We start from the raw sequence: 19,136 nt of genomic DNA, 5'->3' as shown, positions 1-19,136 counted from the left end.
ATAATTGCATCGATGTGTCTACCACTATTATAAAACTATGTCGGATATTCTAAGCATTTGGAAAATGTTTATTTTGAAGAGTAATAGGTAGAGCCAATAGGCCCAACAAATCATGGAGCTAATTTTATAGCTCCATGAACAAATATTTACAAAATTAATATGAACGTAAAATTAGGAAATGCTTAAAATTTCTTTATTTGAAAGAAAGTTCCCTACTACCGCCGCAAATGATAAAAAAGGTGGAACATTTATCATTTATTGTATTTAATAGATACAATGAAAAAACGGAAAAAAACTCCTATATGTATATTCATAATTAACAGAGTAAAATAATATTAAATATTGTTTAGTATTAACATTATTTAGGGATCGTCAATGGTCAGCTTGTCTTCCTGGCAGTTAGTGGACCTTTTTTTTACATTTTTGTTTTTATTTTTGTTTATATTTTGTAAAAAATGCCTTATTGCCTGAATAATATAGAAATAATACAATCAATAATAATATTCTTAATAATAATGATGATGTACCACTAATGACTGGACTGGATGATGCAAATACAACACATTGTCTTGATAAGAAATGTTTAAAGAGAGAGGTAGGTTAAGAAATTGAAATATTAAATTGAAACAAATATATATAATAGAAATTTAGGTGACAATTACTTTTTTTACAATGCCACGGTGTCTTAAATTTGACCTTGAAACTCCGACAACTTCCGAAGATGACGTCACTTAATGCTTCGGTTTCATACATCAACATGGTCGCTACCACTTAATGATGATCCAGACATTTGATAACTTAAATTCTGAGCCTTTTTATGGGGTTACTACAGAACAGATTGTGCTTAAAATCCAAGGTATTGTTAAAAGTGATAGTGATTTAACTAAACATGATACTTTTAAGTGATATTTTATGAGGTAATTGTTGGTATTGTTTACACATGTTTACGAAATGTATCTTAACTTTTTTGCTTGTGTAGGCCCTGCATTACTGAATGTGACCGGGCTTGCCTAGTCAAAGGTGGTTCGTTAAAGTGTCATGGCGAGCGCGCGTCTGGTGGTGCCCTCCTTAAATGTAGTTCATCGTACTGAAAATGAAAGTAATTTATAAAATCGTAAAAGTGGTACTTATTACTCTATTTAGAATAAAGATAATGTGATGTTTGTTTAGATTATTTTGGTAAGTATACGTTGACATCCAACATCCATATTTTATGGTTCAGCAGAATCTTTAAAATAGCCAAACCATGGAGCAACAGCATTTTGTTGTTTGCCAAACCCACCCAGCCAGCTAGCCAACAATCAATGGAAACCTACAACAGACCATCAGTCAGGCTTGGCTGAAGCTGGAAGTATGCCTTGATAGAAAATCCAAATATAAGGCCTGCCTAGGTCTAGATTAATTATAAGTAACAAGATAAAGAAAAAGTAAATTAAAAAAATATGTTGTGTGTTTATTAAATAACTTGATTTGTTGTATTTTTTGCCATTTCTCTTATATATTTTGTTGGATAAAACTGTATTAAAAGGATAACGCATAAAAGTGTTTTATATAATGTAGAAATAACATTTCGTCAGCAGTGAAGTGATATGAATTTCAATGAATGAAAGAGTCATCCAATATATACAGTATCTTTGACTGCCGAGGAGCTTTCTATGGAGTTTTATTCTTTACTAGTCTATGGGCTATCGTAGTAAGATTTCAGTTCTCAAAGATTAGACTGACCTTTAACCCTTTTGTTAACATGTTCCTTTCACACATACTGTAGTTTATATTATAGGAAAGATAATTACCATCTCTAAAAATAATTGTAGTAGAGCTTTACATTGGTGGTTATTGTGCTTTCCTTCCAATCCCAAGGTCTTTGGTTCAATCCTGCCAGGGTTGTAATGCATGACTCTTTCAACTCCACTCCCTAAGCCTCAAATGAGCATGATAAATTATGAAATAGTTTATCCATCCTGTACTGTAATTTGTGAGTTATTCGCTGTTGGATGTCTATGAAATAAATACTATTAAAATAAATTTTAAAAAATTTTGTCTTTTTGCAGAATGGCAGATTTCAGTAAATTAGACCAGCAGAGGATAGAGCTGTTGGAAGCAAGGATGTCTGGTGGAATGAACACAAGCAGGCAGAGTATGCCTATCATAATCCAAGACGACTCTAATCAAAGCATTGGCAACAATAGCAGTAGAAGCTCATATGAAGATCGTGATATAGAGGTGCACAACCACATAATTTTCTTTGTTTCAGGTTTCGTCACAAATATTGATTGTTATTTGTATTCTGAATTAGTGTGGTAATCAGCAGCATTGATTTTAATCATCAATATTATCATTATAGTAAATATCACAGTGTAATATTTGGCTGGCCCTTCACCAGCTACAACTCCTTATAAGCAACCATTCAAGTATGTAACTATTCAGACCTACGGATTTATGCTTTCATATCGTACGCGGCGTACAACTCCATAAGCCTGAACCAGGAAAAGATTAGAGGAAACCACCTCTTATGATGCTGATCTTCCGTTTGTTACGACAGCTCAAGGTGATATAGAGGTGCACAACCACATAATTAGTGAACTCTGCTTACGATACGAAAGTCATGCAAAAAACGATTTTAACCTCTAACCAATTAAATTTACACACCTGTATACCAGATGTTCACTCAAATCGGTGACACTTCAGTTTAGCGAAAGCATTAGTTAAAACAATCTGAACACTTTGCTGTTACGACGCTAATTACATATGACATAATTTCAGGCCTTGTCTTTTAAGACAAGCGAGTGCGATCATTCGCCTAACACACTCCTAAACTGCCCATGAGGAGTGTGATTTACAATATGCTTAAATTTGGAAAACTTCTACACACCAAAATACAAACAGCACACCTACAGCATCCCTGAATGTATTGAGGAGTGCACACCTATAACTTTCAAAGACCAGGCCTACATTGCTTGCGATACGAAAGCATAACTCCATGGATTGTGAACACGCCCTATGTCTGTTTAAAGCTTTTAATTAATAGACATTCATCTTTTAGGTTATTCCATTATCAACACCAGACAAAAAAGACCATCGCTCCAAAAGAAAACGTAAGATGCAAGACAATCATCAAGATAGTCAGGGTAAGTTTGTGGGAGTCCCGGGTAGTCATGTACTTTGCCCTTTTCACTTGGTCAGTTTGTCTGTATGTTTATTTTTTTTTAAATTGTATTTTATTCCTATGGTCCTTGCACCACAAAAACAATACATCAAAAAACCCAATTCTAAAATTCAACAATATTATATTATTAAGGCCAACTTCTTTTGTGAATGAAAATTAGTATTACATTCATCTGAATAATGGGTAAAACTAAGCCATCCAAATTCCAGATAAGAAATATCCTGGATTTCTCTTTGAATTCAATACCAAGTTTGAATCGCATGATGCATATACATTTTAAAGTATATTTACTTCACTGCCAAGGTCCCATCATTGATCAAGGGCTTCTCTTGTCCAATGCCCACCTTGACCAGTGGAGAGACATAAGCCTATACGTCTGAGGCAGATACTACATGCAGGGGCTGCCAGAGTCAGCAGTGCTGATTTCAAATGCCTAATGGGACCTCAGGTCCATATACAACACCCGATATTCCCAGATGGTCTCTCATCCAAGCTCTAACCGGGTCCACCTTAACACTTCGGTGATCGGGAAAAGGAGGATATAAATATAAACATGATTTATTTTTCTTTTTCCTGTGTTTAAATCCTATTTATAACGTCATCCCACTTTTCTAAAAGGTCATGGTAAAATTCTGTACACATTGTGTGTACTGACCTGTTTTATAAATAGATTGATTGCCTGGCATACATTTACACAAGAAAAACATGTATGTTTAACAACTTACACATGATACAAAATACTTTCAATTTTATTCTTTCAGGTGTTAAGAAAATTAATGAATATTTCAGGGTAAGAAACAATTAATGAATAGCACATGAATAAACCCTTAAGCTCTGTCTACACTATCAAACTATATGTGACAAAAAAATGTGATGTGCCCATATATGGAAGTCATATCACTACCATATTTAAGCATAATCACTACCACTTATTGAGTGAGTGGTCGAGCGGTTAAGACAGTGGAACCACAATACGTTGTCATATTTAACATCGGCAAGGGTTCGAGACTCGCTCGCTCCATGGTTCTGGTGGTAGAACAAGTCTTCCCGGATAAGGACTATAAACCGTAGGTCCAGTGAACATATCTGGCTCATGTGCACTTTAAAGAACCTAGTACATCTTTCGGGACGAGTAGGGGGTTACCCCGGTGTACTAGTTCACACACACCCACTGTCACAAATTCATCATATATACTCTTTCCTTTAAGGCATCCTGCAATTGGCGATATCGCTGTTGGATGTATGTGAAATAAAATAAAAAATATTTGGGCACATCACACTTTTTTGGTCAAACTAGTTCGATAGTGTAGACAGTGTTTTACACAAAACAAAAACAACAGATAAAATATTTATTTTCTTTTATTGTGGTTAAGGCACAATTAATTTCTTGTTCTTTTTACAGACGTCTGCGACAGGAAGTCCTGGACGTAGCATAGGACCAATGATGAACCCACGGTCACCCTCCTCTCATGGTACAATGCAAATGGTAGGTCATGCTGCTTTTAACTAGATATGAATTGACGATTGTAATGACCTAGGTAGCAAGTTAGGTCATGGCCATTGTGTAAATACAGCGAAGTTGGGACTAATGCAATGTCTACACTATCAAAACAAACTTTATGTGACAAAAAAGTGTCATATATACAAAATTTGCCCATATATGGTTGTGATATCCCTAATTATCTAACACCTAAATAAATTCCTGTCATTTGATTGGACGATTGTGGGTCACATGGCGTGCAATAGTACGCACTATTAAACGATCGTTTAATAGTACTTTTTTTAACGTTTTTGTGTACGAAAAAAAAAACGTTTCGCGGATGAAAAAAATTCCCTATACAAAAATTACTGTGAAATACAACAGCGCCACCTGTCGTCCTGCCTCTGTTGTTTGTTGTAAACACCACAGCGAGATATGCAACAGCAGCAGATTTTATATATATATATATGTACTAATTTCATTCAAAAAGGCATTTAAATTAGCTTTAGATCGTTTTTAGGATTTTGATTAATTAATGGGGACATCCCTACAAGACGTGGAATCGTTGGAAAAACCATAATTAGCCTAGATAAGTTCCAATTTTCTGTCGAAGTTTTGCCTTTCAGCCAAGCTAGTACAGTACTACTACTAGTAACTACTAAGCTAGGCCTGTTAGGATTATGCTAGGCCTATCCTAGGCGTTTTAGCCTTGCTAGGCCTAGGATTGTTTAGTTGTTTGTTGACATAATTAACACTAAAGTAGTTTATAAAATCCATATAAATATAACATTTAATATAATATTAGAAACCAAATGTTACTGTTTTAATCAATGTTAATGAAATGTAGGCCTCTTGGCTAGGGCTACCTTTATTTCATTCAAATGACAGGAATCTATTTAGATGTTATATAAAACAAATAATGAATGTTTTATATTCGTGTAATGGTACAAATAATGGCATTTGGTGAATGATGAAAGGTTATATCAACTCGGCGTTGCCTCGTTGATATAACCTTTCATCATTCACCTCATGCCATTATTTGTACCATTACACTCATAAACATTCATTATTTGTATAATATAGTTGTGATATGACATTATCATGTACTGTATAGGCACATCGCATTTTTTTTTCACATAATGTTTGATAGTGTGAGACAGAGACACTCTATATTCCTTGACACACTTTTTGTGATTTCCTGATCCAGGTAACAACCAACAACATGTCAATGTCCTATCGACGCAAATTGAAAGCTCGCTATTATAAACAATTGACAAATTCCCATTAGTCCTGATTGTGCTCACCCACTAGACCACTCATTTTGATTCAAATCCTATTTGATTGAGTGGAGTGGTGGCTTGGTGGTTATGATGCTTGGCTACCAATCCAAGGGTCCTGGGTTCAAATCATGTCATATCAGGAATCTAATGAAAATCCCAAAGACTTGTAATAAGACTTTGTTTATGTAGATCATCTTGTGCATATGTTTGTCTTGTGAACAGAATTACCACCTTTAAGACGGATAGTGAATGAATTCACTTATGTTATTGTTGGCAATTTGTCTAACAAAACAATACTAAATAATATTTACAAAGCAGTAATCTAAAATAACATTTAACTATTCAAATATTACCTATTTTGGAACTAATTTCAGTTTGGATCCCCGACTGGTTCAAACAGCAACCATAACGATGGAAATAACTTAATTCACATGCAACAATACCAGCAACAGAAACAATTGATATCATTCAATGTGGAAATGTCAACCAAAGAGGTCCAAGTAAGTAGTCTTAACTAATTTGTACCATGATAAATTAATGTTATTTGGTTATACAGTCAACTCTCCCAATACCGAATGCCTTTGGACTGATCAAATATTTCTGGTTTTTCCGAAAAGTCTGGTATTCGGAATGTGTTTATATAATTGTAAAAATGAATTTGGAACTGTTTGGACTTCGAGAAAAGTCTGGTATTAGGAGAGTTGACTGTAGTATGTTGGCCATTCTATGTTGTTGATTTAATCAATATACAAAATATTAGTACACAAATAATGACTGTTTATGAGTTGAATAAGATGAATATTTTCATGAGTTGTTCACTACAGGTTGGTTTTCCACCATGCATCATTCACAAGGCTACTACGTCACACACAAAAATGTTTAAAATGTGAGCATGTAATAGTACATCATTGTGCAATATACAAATTGTGAATGTTTATGAGTTGAATAAGATGAATATTTTCATGAGTTGTTCACTACAGGTTGGTTTTCCACCATGCATCATTCACAAGGCTACTACGTCACACACAAAAATGTTTAAAATGTGAGCATGTAATAGTACATCATTGTGCAATATACAAATTGTGAATGTTTATGAGTTTGATGGCGAGAATCGCAAGCCGAGGTGAAAATAGAACAGTGGGGAAGCTAGGCCATTAAAATAACGATTCGGAGTAGAACACTTATAGATGGCGCACACAACATTTTGATTTCTGACTGCAATCAGTCAACAATCGTTGCAAAGATTTGCAAAATGATAAACGTGCATTAAACCGTTCATTATCACCATTAGATATCACTAATTCCAAATGACACATGATGACCAATCAAATTGCAAGAACACAATCAGGTGTGTTATAATATTACATCATTCCTCTTTAAATTTAACAGACTAGTCTTGGTATGGATGGAGTAGAAAAACTTGAAAAGAAGGCTACAAGTTGTATAGAAGAAAAAGATGTCATGATGGAAAGACTACAGAAGGTAATGTGACCTTTAACACTTTGATTGCCAGAGGTTTTTCCAGTTAGAAACTGCCACCGCCAGCGTTTTTAACCCAATTCGATGTTTTTATTGAAGCTGATTGAAACTATGTATTTGATCTGATTTATATGTAATTTATACTAAAATAATCATAAAGATTTTAGCTTTACAATGGTACCAAGAACGATTTTCAAATCGCAATATGTAAATCGTAATAGTAAAATAAAAGTAACCCACTTTTTTAGTTTTTCATAGTTTTGCGCAAGAAAGTCGAGATATTCGCGATTTTGTGCAAGGCCTCACAATATGAAAATATCGCCCAGGGAGATCAACAAACAACGAAAAAGTTACTTACACGGCACCGATAGGCCTATAAAACAAGTTATCACTATCGAAAAATGTATTAAATTTTATAAATCATAAATCTTGCATCAATGTTTCGCCAAAATGCACATGGTAAAGACACCAGGCCTAAAGTTGGTCCGGAACCGTTTTACGACTAGGCCTAGGCTAGCCTAGTACTACTAGCCTAGCTAGTAAACTGATGATAATATCCATACCATTTCTAAACAAGTTTGTTTCGTGAAACACCAAAACAATTAGGGTATGCATACAATAATAAAATTAAAGACTTCATATTGAAAATGACTCAATTATTTTTTATTCAGATAACAAACAAACATGCCAATCCACAAAAACCTTTGTAATGCTTCGGCGGCATAGCTAGCACGCGACCGATTTTGACGGTCGTTCGTAACCAGATTAGTTACTTTCAAATAGTAAAATATTGACGGTCCAGACCGAATATAGTGTCAATATTTATAGTATACCGGATTTCGTAAAAAAACGCGAAACACGAAGATCTTCGTGTTTGGCAGTCAAGCGTTTCCAAACACGAAGATCTGGTGGTCACAATACCACTTGGAAATTACCTCAGCATTCAATGATTTTTTCCTCCGGTCTGCAATGCAATGGTGAAAATTTATGCTAACAGGCATTGTATTTCATTTTCAACCGAATGTTAGTTAATTAGTTTTATAAAATAATGACGATTTGGAAGTAACGTGCCTCTTAACATAGAGATCCACCATTGAATCGCAGACCGGAAAAAGCTAATTGAACGCTTGGGCCGGAATTGTGACTTCAGTACTGTGCTATACACTATCAAACTTTTTCGAGTGTGATAATTTTATTTTCAATGTTTATAATTTCAGGAACTTAATGAAACCCAAAAACAGCTACAAAAACAGAATGATCATTTAACCAAATGTCTAGCAATGAACAAGAGCCTGCTATTAGAGAAATCACAACAAGAGAAAAAGCATGTACGTAAGGCTAGCATGGAAAATCGTTTGCGATTAGGACAGTTCAATACACAACGACAGGGCGCGCAGTTTGTTGAGAGTTGGAAAGACGGATATGCTTTTACGGATATTGTCAGGTATGAAATTTTAACGACTCCTTGTAACAACCTGTGCGTAAGAATTTGTCCCATAGATCATGGTAATTTGTCGGCATTAATTACAAAAAAAACAGACGCATCCAGCAGCGAGCACAAACTCGCCAATTACAGGAGGGATAAACCATTTTTATGGTTTATCGTGCTTATAAACTAAAGCTCTGTCTACACTGTAAAAGTTTATGTGACCAAAAAATGTGATATATCACTATCATATTTGGGCACATCACACTAGTTTGATAGTGTAGACAGAGCTTTAGTCCTATTTGAGGCTTAGTGGCAATAGGTCAGGATTGAACTCTGCCTTGGGATTGGAAGGCATGTTAACCACCAAGCTACAGCTCCACTATTATTTATATAAATTAATATTACACCCAATGCATGTGTAGCTTCAACTAAATGTCTTTTATTTTGAATATCCAGACAGCAAGAAAGACTAGCACAAGAGAGGGATGAAATTGACCGACAAAAAAAACTTTTAACCAAAAGGAAGCCCCACCTACAAGGGGCGCAGACTAACTCCAAATCCAACTCAGTACCGCAGCTTTCGGCCCAAGCTTACTATGAACAGGACGAGATACTGAAACTAAGACTACAAGTTCTAAAGAAAGTAGGTGGTTCAAGTAACTGTCTACATAGAGACATCTGGTAGCCATTGACATAAAGTTGGCATTTAGATTAATGCTACTTTTAAGTGTACACAGATTTTTTTTAGAGTGACATACAACAGACATTGCAATAAATTACACAAGGTAGTAAGTAATATACTAGGTCGTAGTTGCATCTAGCAAGTTGACTTGTTTGTACAACTATATCAAGTACTGATGGTATCTTGTCACCTCATTGTTTATTCGGTGTTGTGTGTGTGTGTGCATGCGTTCATTCTTATATAATGGTGAGATCCCGTTCATGTACAATATCTTGTTTATGTTTCTCGTTGTGATTGTTGCCTATCTATAGGTAATTGAAAATGGGTACTCTTTGCTTTATTGCTGATTATGAAAAAGAGTGGCACTAATATTACAAACAAGTCTAGCACAATCTGTACAACTATAAAGTGTAGGCCTACCTTTTAAGCACAATCTATAAAAGTATGGTGTAACCCCACCTTTTACGCCCAGTCTACACTAACAAACTTGAGCAAACTTCTCCAAAAAGTTGCAAACAAAAGTGAAGTGTAGACTAAGCCATAAATTCTTGGTTTGAATTGTGTTGTATAATTCTTTATTCTTAATAGTCCTTTTTGTTTTTTGAATTAATGCTATTTAAATTAACAAAATTGACAATTGTTTTTACAGGAGGAAGCCGATTTACAAGTAGAATTAGAAAAACTAGAGCGCAGTCGTAATTTGCATATACGTGAACTTAAACGAATACATAATGAGGACTTATCCCGCTTCAAAGACAACCCCGTGCTAAATAAACGATACCTACTATTGAAGTTGCTTGGAAAAGGAGGATTCAGTGAAGTTCACAAGGGCTTTGATCTAGATGAACAACGTTATGTAGCATGTAAAATACACCAATTGAATAAAGATTGGAAAGAAGATAAAAAGGCTAACTATATTAAGTAAGATATTTAACTTCTCTAATTCTAGTTATCCCATGACCTAGAGGATTGTAGGAGCGTAGCAGATGAGATACATTGAACGAAGTCCTTCCATATGTGGAAATTAGTAGTTGTACTCATCATGATACATTACACAGGCATAAGCTCCTCTCCGGGCTGAAATTTAATACTAATAGGTCATTCTTATTTTTTCGCATATATAGTAGAGTAGAACTAATGAAAAAAAGGGGCCAACCTCAAAAAAATTGCAACAAAAGGTTTTTCAACGGAATTTGGTAGTATTGATTCTACTAAACAACAGAAAAAAAGTCTCAAGAATTTCGACCCCCGGAAAGTGGTTTTTTTCAAGATGGCCGCCAAAATAGATAAAAAGTGAAAATGGCCATACCTCCTAAACTACTTGGTCTATTGATATAATTTTGGTACCAACATACTCAGAACATGCATATTTATATTCGCTATAATAGAACATTTTGGCCAAAATTGACCGGAAATACCATTTCTGACAATTTGACCTTTGACCTTGATATGTTGTATCTTGGTAATAACTGACCGTAGGGAAACAAATGATGGCTCAAATTGTTCAGAATGTACATATTTACATTTATTGTAATAAGACATTTCGTCAAAAAATGGTTGGAAGTAAAGGTTATTGACCTTTAACCTTTATCTATGTAGAATTTCCATATCTCGGCAACTATGTGTGGTAGAGATTTAAAATTGGGCTCTAAATACTGAGAATATACTTATTTATATTTACTCTAATGAAACAGTTTGACAAAAAATGACCAGAAACGACATTTTTTTTACCATTGACCTTGACATGCTATATTTCGATAATGACTGACTGAGATACACTATTTATGGCTCAATTTGTTCAGAATATAATTATTTTTATTTCGTAATGGTCTAATCTACCCATGGAATTAAGAGCTTTCCTGGGAATCAAGTAACTGTAATATTTTACATTTATTATATTATATTTAGAATATGAGTTCAAGTTCAAATTGTTCAGAACATACAGTACTGTATACATTCTTAATAATAATAGTGAATAAAAAACCGGAAAAGTAAACAAAAACGAATATAATAATAATTTTAAATTTCTAATTACGGTATAGCAGCAGTTGATTGGATATTGTGCATGTATTTAGTACGGCATCCTAAACAACTGTTTCAACTTCGTCATCATCGTCGTCAATCTCTCTAACTACGTTGTCGCATTCTTTTAGTTGACACACTCCACAAACTGAAGCACATGCCAATCCATAGCATCTACAACTGCAACATACAGTTTTACATCCAGTAGTACAGTTACAATGGATGATTTTCAAAAGTTCTTCTGAAGCAGCAGTTTCAATCGTCATTATTGGCACAAATGTTTTATTAAAAACTTCCCCAACTTGGCAGCATCCATGGTATTATCTTTCTTTATCCATTGCATGATTTGATAGTATACTCTAAGACTGTGACATTTTGTAGCAGATGAGGTTGGTGGTAGTAGTTGTTGAGGTTTGATAAATTATTTACCCTCAGCAACTTTCTTATTAAACAGCTTGCATCTGTAGCTATTTAGGAAATCCAGTGACTTGGCTCCAAAAAGAATAGACATGGCCTTTAATCCAAACTCCTCGATAGTTTGAAGTTTCTGATGCGGTTGAGTGAAAATATCGGCACACATCAGTGTCATATTCTAGGTTACTTTCTATCAATTTATTGGTTTATTTGCCTTCCTAAAGATGTCTTTGGCTTCGAAGAGTGAGGGTGGAAACGGACTTAGTTCATATTTCATTACATCGTCTAGAGAGATTTGTCCTAACTGAATTTGATGGAAAGAAAGAAGAATTCCTGTCAAGGCATGAGAACAAACACAAATTTATCAACATGCTTTCATATGAGCTACAGAAAAAAGAATGTCCTGTACGACATGCAGCCAACGAGTTATGGTTATGATGCTTGGCTACCACTCCAAGGGTCCTGAGTTCAAGTCCCGTCACATGTCAGGATTTTTTCTAAGGACCAAATTACTCCACTCCCAAAGACTTGTAATAAGACTTTGTTTTGTAGAGCATCTTGTGTATATGTTTGTCTTGTGAACCTCTGAGGGTCCCTAATGATCAGCAATAGCTGCGTGGATCACCCTCATTAAATATGGTTTTAAAAAAAACAAAAAAAAACAATGCCGATGCTGACATTGCTCTGTGGCAACAGTTGAAGTCTCTGAACATAATACAGTAACTTTGATTGGAGAAGACACGGACTTACTGGTACTTTTACTGTATCATGTAAATACAACAAACCGAGAAGTGTACTTCAGATTAGACAAAGGAAAAGATGGGCCTACTAGAGTGATTAATGTAACCAGATTGAAATCTGTTTTAGGATATAAAATGTGAAATGCATTACCCATAGTGCATGCATTCACTGGTTGTGATTCGACGTCTAGGATTTTCGGAATCGGCAAGAAAGCGGCATTTAATAAATTGATTGAAAGTAACCCAGAATATGACATGTGTGCCGATATTTTCACTCAACCGCATCAGAAACTTTAAACTATCGAGGAGTTTGGACTGAAGGACATGTCTATTCTTTTTGGAGCGAAGTCACTGGATTCCCTGAATAGCTACAGATGCAAGCTATTTAATAAAAAAGTTGTTGAGGGTAAATCATTTATCAAACCTAGCCTCAACAACTACCACCAACGTCATCTGCTACAGAACGTCAGTCAAATCATGCAATGGCTATAGAAAGATAATAGCATGGATGCTACCAAGTGGGGATGGAAAGTTTGTAATAAAACATTTGTGCCAATAATGACGATGGAAACTGCTGCTTCAGAAGAACTTTTGAAAATCATCCATTGTAACTGTACTACTGGATGTAAAACTGTATGTTGCAGTTGTAGATGCTATGGATTGGCATGTGCTTCAGTTTGTGGAGTGTGTCAACTAAAAGAATGCGACAACGTAGATAGAAAGATTGATGACGATGATGAAGACGAAGTTGGAACAGTTGTTTAAGATGCCGTACTAAATACATGCACAATATCTAATCAATTGCTGCTATACCGTAATTAGAAATTTAAAAGTTATAATTATATTCTGAACAAATTGAGCCATAAATGGTGTATCTCAGTCAGTCATTATCGAAATATAGCATATCAAGGTCAATGGTCAAACATGTCGTTTCTGGTCATTTTCTGTCATAACTGTTTCATTAGAGTAAATATAAATAAGTATATTCTCAGTATTTAGAGCCCAATTTTAAATCTCTACCACACATAGTTGCCGAGATATGGAAATTCTACATAGATAAAGGTTAAAGGTCAATAACCTTTACTTCTAACCATTTTTTGACAAAATGTCTCATTACAATAAATGTAAATATGTACATTCTGAACAATTTGAGCCATCATTTGTTTCCCTACGGTTAGTGGTTACCAAGATACAACATATCAAGGTCAAAGGTCAAATTGTCAGAAATGGTATTTCCGGTCAATTTTGGCCAAAATGTTCTATTATAGCGAATATAAATATGTATGTTCTGAGTATGTTAGTACCAAAATTATATCAATAGATCAAGTAGTTTAGGAGGTATGGCCATTTTCACTTTTTATCTATTTTGGCGGCCATCTTGAAAAAAACCACTTTCCGGGGGTCGAAATTCTTGAGACTTTTTTTCTGTTGTTTAGTACACCTAATACTACCAAAATCCGTTGAAATACCTTTTGTTGCAATTTTTTTGAGGTGAAACCTTATTTCTACTCTACTATATAAGCAAGCTCTCAATGCGCTTCACATTATTATTACCCCGGTCCTATAGTTGTACAAAGTTGTGTCTTGATCTAACCGGTATCCATTTTATACACCCGGGTGAAAAGAGGCAAATGTAAGGATACAAGCAATGTAGCGAGAGTTGGATTCTCACGACCAGTAATCCCAACGTCCAACACACTGCCCCACACGCCTCACTGTTTTTATTTAATTTAAATGGTTGAAATTAGAAAATACTATAATTAGATTATGATTTTTCTAATGAATGATTCACTTTTTTCTCAACAGGCACGCCTTGCGAGAATACGAAATTCACAAAAGCTTAGACCATAATAGAATTGTTAAACTATTTGATGTTTTTGAAATAGATAGCAACTCGTAAGTATTTGTTTTATTATTATACCATAAAAAAAAAAAGCACATTGATCGATACAGTATAAAGATTTGTAAATAGGATAGTTGCATGCACAAATGAGGGCTGTTTGTAAATTACATAATGTTGTATGATACTTTCTCAAGAATATTTAAAACTACCATTATGATTGAATTTAATCTCTTATGTGACAAAAAAAAGTGTAACATGCCCAAATATGGTAGTGATAATTATGACATCATAATGTCCATATATGGGCACATTTTTTGTCAAATAAAGATTGATAGTGAAGACAGAAGCTTTATATTCGGATTTTAATCTTTTTATTTCTAGATTCTGTACTGTATTAGAATACTGTGATGGTAAAGATTTAGATTTCTACTTGAAACAAACAAAACTTATTCCTGAAAAAGAGGCACGTTCAATCATGATGCAAACTGTGAGGGCGCTTCAATATTTGAATGAACGCAAACCGCCCATTATACATTACGATCTAAAACCTGGTATGTAACTTCCATGGATTATTTAATTTTATTTAGCAAGTGGAACTGAATATTAATATCAATTGAAATATTATTTTCATTAGCATGTAGATATATATTAATATCAATTGAAATATTATTTTCATTAGCATATAGATATATATTAATATCAATTGAAATATTATTTCAACATTTTCTTGATAGGTAACATTTTATTAAGTTCTGGAACGACTAGTGGAGAGATTAAAATAACTGATTTTGGTCTCTCAAAAATCATGGATGAAGAAAATTACGATCATAATGAAGGTGGAATGGACCTGACGTCACAGGGTGCTGGAACATATTGGTAAGGAAATCACCTATACATTAGAACAACCTCTAATAAGGTGACACCTTCGAGATTAAAAAAATCTTGGGTTGTCCCATGTAAAGACGGTGACATATATTTTGCATTGTTTGTTTCTTGAGAAAGTGCCCCTTAAAGATATATTGTCGCCCCTTAAAAATATATTGTCCCCCCTGAAAAATATTTTTGTCATAAATTTTTTGTTGAATATGTCATTTTAATGTCACATAATAGTTCATAATTTAAAGCAAAAAAATACTTAAATTGTCTGTCAGACAATGAGTTTTTGGTTAAAATTTATTTTGTCTTTTTGTAAGTGAAATAATAAATTGGGATTTTTTTTCTACAGAAGTAAATAACTTTATTAAAACTTCAAAATGGCCTATTAAATGTCTGATTTTTATTAATCTTCATTTTTCATGTATTTGGGGGACAATGCATCTTTAATAGGGATTTACTGAATAGGAGTGTCCCAAAGGGTTTCCACATTCATGTTTTATTTTGGCTCATGTGTGTATTTGTTCTCACATTAACAAAGCAATAAAAACACTCTGCATTATGTGTTCTTGTCTTTCACTGCAGGTATTTGCCTCCAGAGTGTTTTGTAGTCGGAAGAGGTCCACCAAAAATATCGTCCAAAGTAGATGTGTGGTCCATTGGAGTTATATTTTATCAATGTCTTTATGGTAAAAAGGTATGTCTGGATGAACAGAGTATTAAAAACAATTAAGAATATTTTAAATATTTGTTTTAGATTGCTTTGCTTTTAACCTCTGAGCAAGCAAATTCATTCACTTTTTGTTTTGTTTTTTTTGCAGCCATTTGGACACAATCTGTCTCAAGCGTCCATCTTGGAACAGAATACAATCTTAAAAGCAACTGTAGTGCAATTCCCAAATAAACCACCTGTGAGCCAAGAAGCAAAGGTAAATGATTTTTTATTAATTGGACGATGGAGATTTTTAGGGCAAGCTCACCAGGCAGGCAACAGTCTGTTAATGTATCTTAAAGGGGATTCTTTCACTTCAGCTTGATTCCCATTTGAACGAAATACACTGCAAGTAATTTGTATGGATTATCGGAACTGTTGCTTGTGATTGGTCAATGTTGATTGGCTTTGCGTCCAATGGAAAACTAATCTTTATTTTCAAGCCAGTACCAACCACACCCCCCCCCCCCCACACCACTATTAAACCACTAACAAACTTGATCGATTATTATGTATATCACACTGATCGAATAACCACAACCAATACCCTTATAACCTAATAGGGAGAAGTTAGATAAACGAAAAAAAAATGACCCATACAGAGAAATTTGTTGACATCAGGAAGAAAAATATAACAAAAGATTTGAGATTTTTCTTACTACATCTTGTGATTTCTATATAATGATAACAGGATACTGTGTATATATATAATATGCTAATGAAATTGTTATTTTTTAATTACAGGACTTTGTTCGTCGTTGTTTAGAATACAACAAAGACAATCGTTTAGATGTGCTACAATTGGCACGTGATCCGTACCTGATGCCTCCAACTCGCAAGGCCGCACCTACTAATTTGCACAATAATAGTCACACCATGATGCCGCCTCCTAGCAGCTCTGGTACATTTAGAAACATCACTGGTTCGTGATATACGACATGGAATGGAACGAAAGATAGCACAAGAACGGTTCGTTCGTTCGCCTGGTCATGTGAAATCCAGGCCATCGTCATAGAAACAGTAAACAAACATGTCTGGCTGCTAACTTCTTGTTGGATATTTATGTCAGTAGATGGATGTACTACATATGCAAATGTTAAAGAAAAAAAATAACATCATCATGCGAGAAAAGTGATGCATTGATGATTTAAATTTTTTTGATTTTATAGAAATTGTATAGGATGCTGTATTGTATGGGATGTGAAAGGGGAACAAGGAGGGTTAACTTTCTCACTATTGTTGACTGTACTTTGTCTAGTTATATACACCTGATCAATAAACTGTATTAATGTTAATAGATATATCCTATTGTTCTAGGAATCTATTCATATTTTGGTTATTAGGTACTTTTAAGATCCACAACTTTCACCTTTGACCCAGCATATTAACCCCTCCCCTATTATATTCAAACTCAAATGTGCACACATAGATATTCGTGTACAACTGAATTTGATTTTTAGAGACTCTGTATAAAGTCTGAGTAAATTATCAGAGCTTGTGAAATGACCGTCGTGGTATAACGTTTAAAGTTGTGGATAAAAAAGTACTTATTTAATGAGGAAGCCCCTCTTCCTGTAATTGTACTCATTTTCAAACTGTATCAGTTTATGTGAGTAGGCATTTGAATTGAAAATAATATAAAGCTATGTCTACAATATCAAACTAGATGTGCCCTAATATGGTGGTGATAAGCCCAAATATGGAAATGATATGACATCACCATGTCCATATATGGGCACATCACATTGCTTCGATTGATTTGATAGTGTAGATAGAGCTTTAGAAGTTGTATAAAAGATATCGGCTATACTAGAATCATTTCCCAATCGCTATCCTTAAGTGAAATTACTTCCAGATATTCAAATTGCAAATAAATCATTAAAAAGATAGTATGTTTCAATGTTGATCACCTGTGTTATAGACAGTAAACAGATGTATTGTCATTTGTAACTTTTAAGTATACAATACTGCAGATAAATGTGTAGGTATTTGCTTCAAGTTGTATTGTCTTGTGCTAAACTTCCATCCATTATTGAGCTGTTATTAATTTGTTTTTTTCTTGAATATTATTTTGATTATGGTCAACGTTTTCTAAACCTTTGATCAGTTTTACTTTTACAACTCAAATACTGCCAAGTTTAGAAGATGGGTCCAATGGGTGTTTTTTTAGTGCACCATTGGCGTAACATAGAGACCCGAGGCCCTGGTTTAGGAACCCTAAAGTGGCCCTCCAATGCCTCGGGCATTTTTAGCCTTTTCGACGTATTTGAATGTCTGTTTCTTTTTCTCTCTGGGCACAGCTCAGGGGCCCCCATAAGCTCCGGGCGTTTAGCTGTGGGTTCAGCCAGTGATCACTCATAGCCATATAAGCCACTGCAGGGCACGTATGGAAAATAATTGGTGTATGACAGATTCTTTAACTGATAAATGTTAGTGTTGTTGAGACAATGACATTCACTGTGATTAATGCAAAGAAGAATTAATGAAAATAATAGTTATATGGTTGTAGAGAGTAGGTTTTTGTAAGAAAATGCTAACATCAAGCCAGAAAGCCCTTATTTGGAGTGGCTATGGTACATATTATTGCAACAAAGCTGGGTTTTTTGGTTAATATCCGTATGCCATGCTTAATGCCTGCTTATACAAAGACGTTTGATTCATCTTCTTGTGATTGGCTGGTACCACTTTCATTTGCACAAGTTCTGCACACAAGTACTGTACAGATGTTTCATGAATATTTGCATCATTATTGTTTTTATGAGTTTGGTAAAATTATATAGAAACATTAACACACCTTTACCTACCAAACTTAAATGTTTAAGTTAAACCAAACTTGGCACGGCACCAAGTTCGGTTTATAAGCCTATGTTTAAGCAGCTAATTTTTGTATTACATCATATTGCCCGTTCTATTTCCTTAAAAATAAATGTATTTGCAAGTTGATACAATAAAAATAACTGACTATTGAATATTTTACTAAAGATATTTATTAATTGATACTGATAGTTTTTTAAAT

At 34.4% G+C, this 19,136-nt stretch overlaps 1 protein-coding gene across 1 annotated transcript; it reads left to right on the top strand.

The window, feature by feature from the left end:
- Positions 1 to 764: 764 nt before the first annotated feature.
- Positions 765 to 19,089, top strand: LOC140050763 (serine/threonine-protein kinase tousled-like 2). The gene is made up of 16 exons (XM_072095812.1): positions 765 to 856; positions 2,052 to 2,223; positions 3,044 to 3,128; positions 3,928 to 3,956; positions 4,569 to 4,652; positions 6,301 to 6,426; positions 7,316 to 7,408; positions 8,623 to 8,849; positions 9,291 to 9,477; positions 10,166 to 10,437; positions 14,499 to 14,588; positions 14,917 to 15,086; positions 15,270 to 15,411; positions 15,994 to 16,105; positions 16,230 to 16,337; positions 16,865 to 19,089. Exons 2-16 carry the CDS (start codon positions 2,053 to 2,055, stop codon positions 17,048 to 17,050), a joined length of 2,082 nt encoding a protein of 693 aa, XP_071951913.1. The 5' UTR covers positions 765 to 856; position 2,052; the 3' UTR covers positions 17,051 to 19,089.
- Positions 19,090 to 19,136: the final 47 nt, after the last annotated feature.

The sequence above is a fragment of the Antedon mediterranea genome, chromosome 1 (genome assembly GCF_964355755.1).
Source record: "Antedon mediterranea chromosome 1, ecAntMedi1.1, whole genome shotgun sequence".
NCBI lineage: Eukaryota > Metazoa > Echinodermata > Crinoidea > Comatulida > Antedonidae > Antedon > Antedon mediterranea.
This window is presented reverse-complemented; position numbering and strand designations above follow the sequence as displayed.

Coding starts and splice junctions, on each gene's coding strand:
- LOC140050763 (XM_072095812.1), top strand. CDS start 2,053: ATGGCAGATTTCAGTAAATTAGACCAGCAGAGGATAGAGCTGTTGGAA. Junction 2,224..3,043: donor ATGAAGATCGTGATATAGAG/GTGCACAACCAC, acceptor TTCATCTTTTAG/GTTATTCCATTATCAACACC. Junction 15,087..15,269: donor ACATTACGATCTAAAACCTG/GTATGTAACTTC, acceptor TTTTCTTGATAG/GTAACATTTTATTAAGTTCT.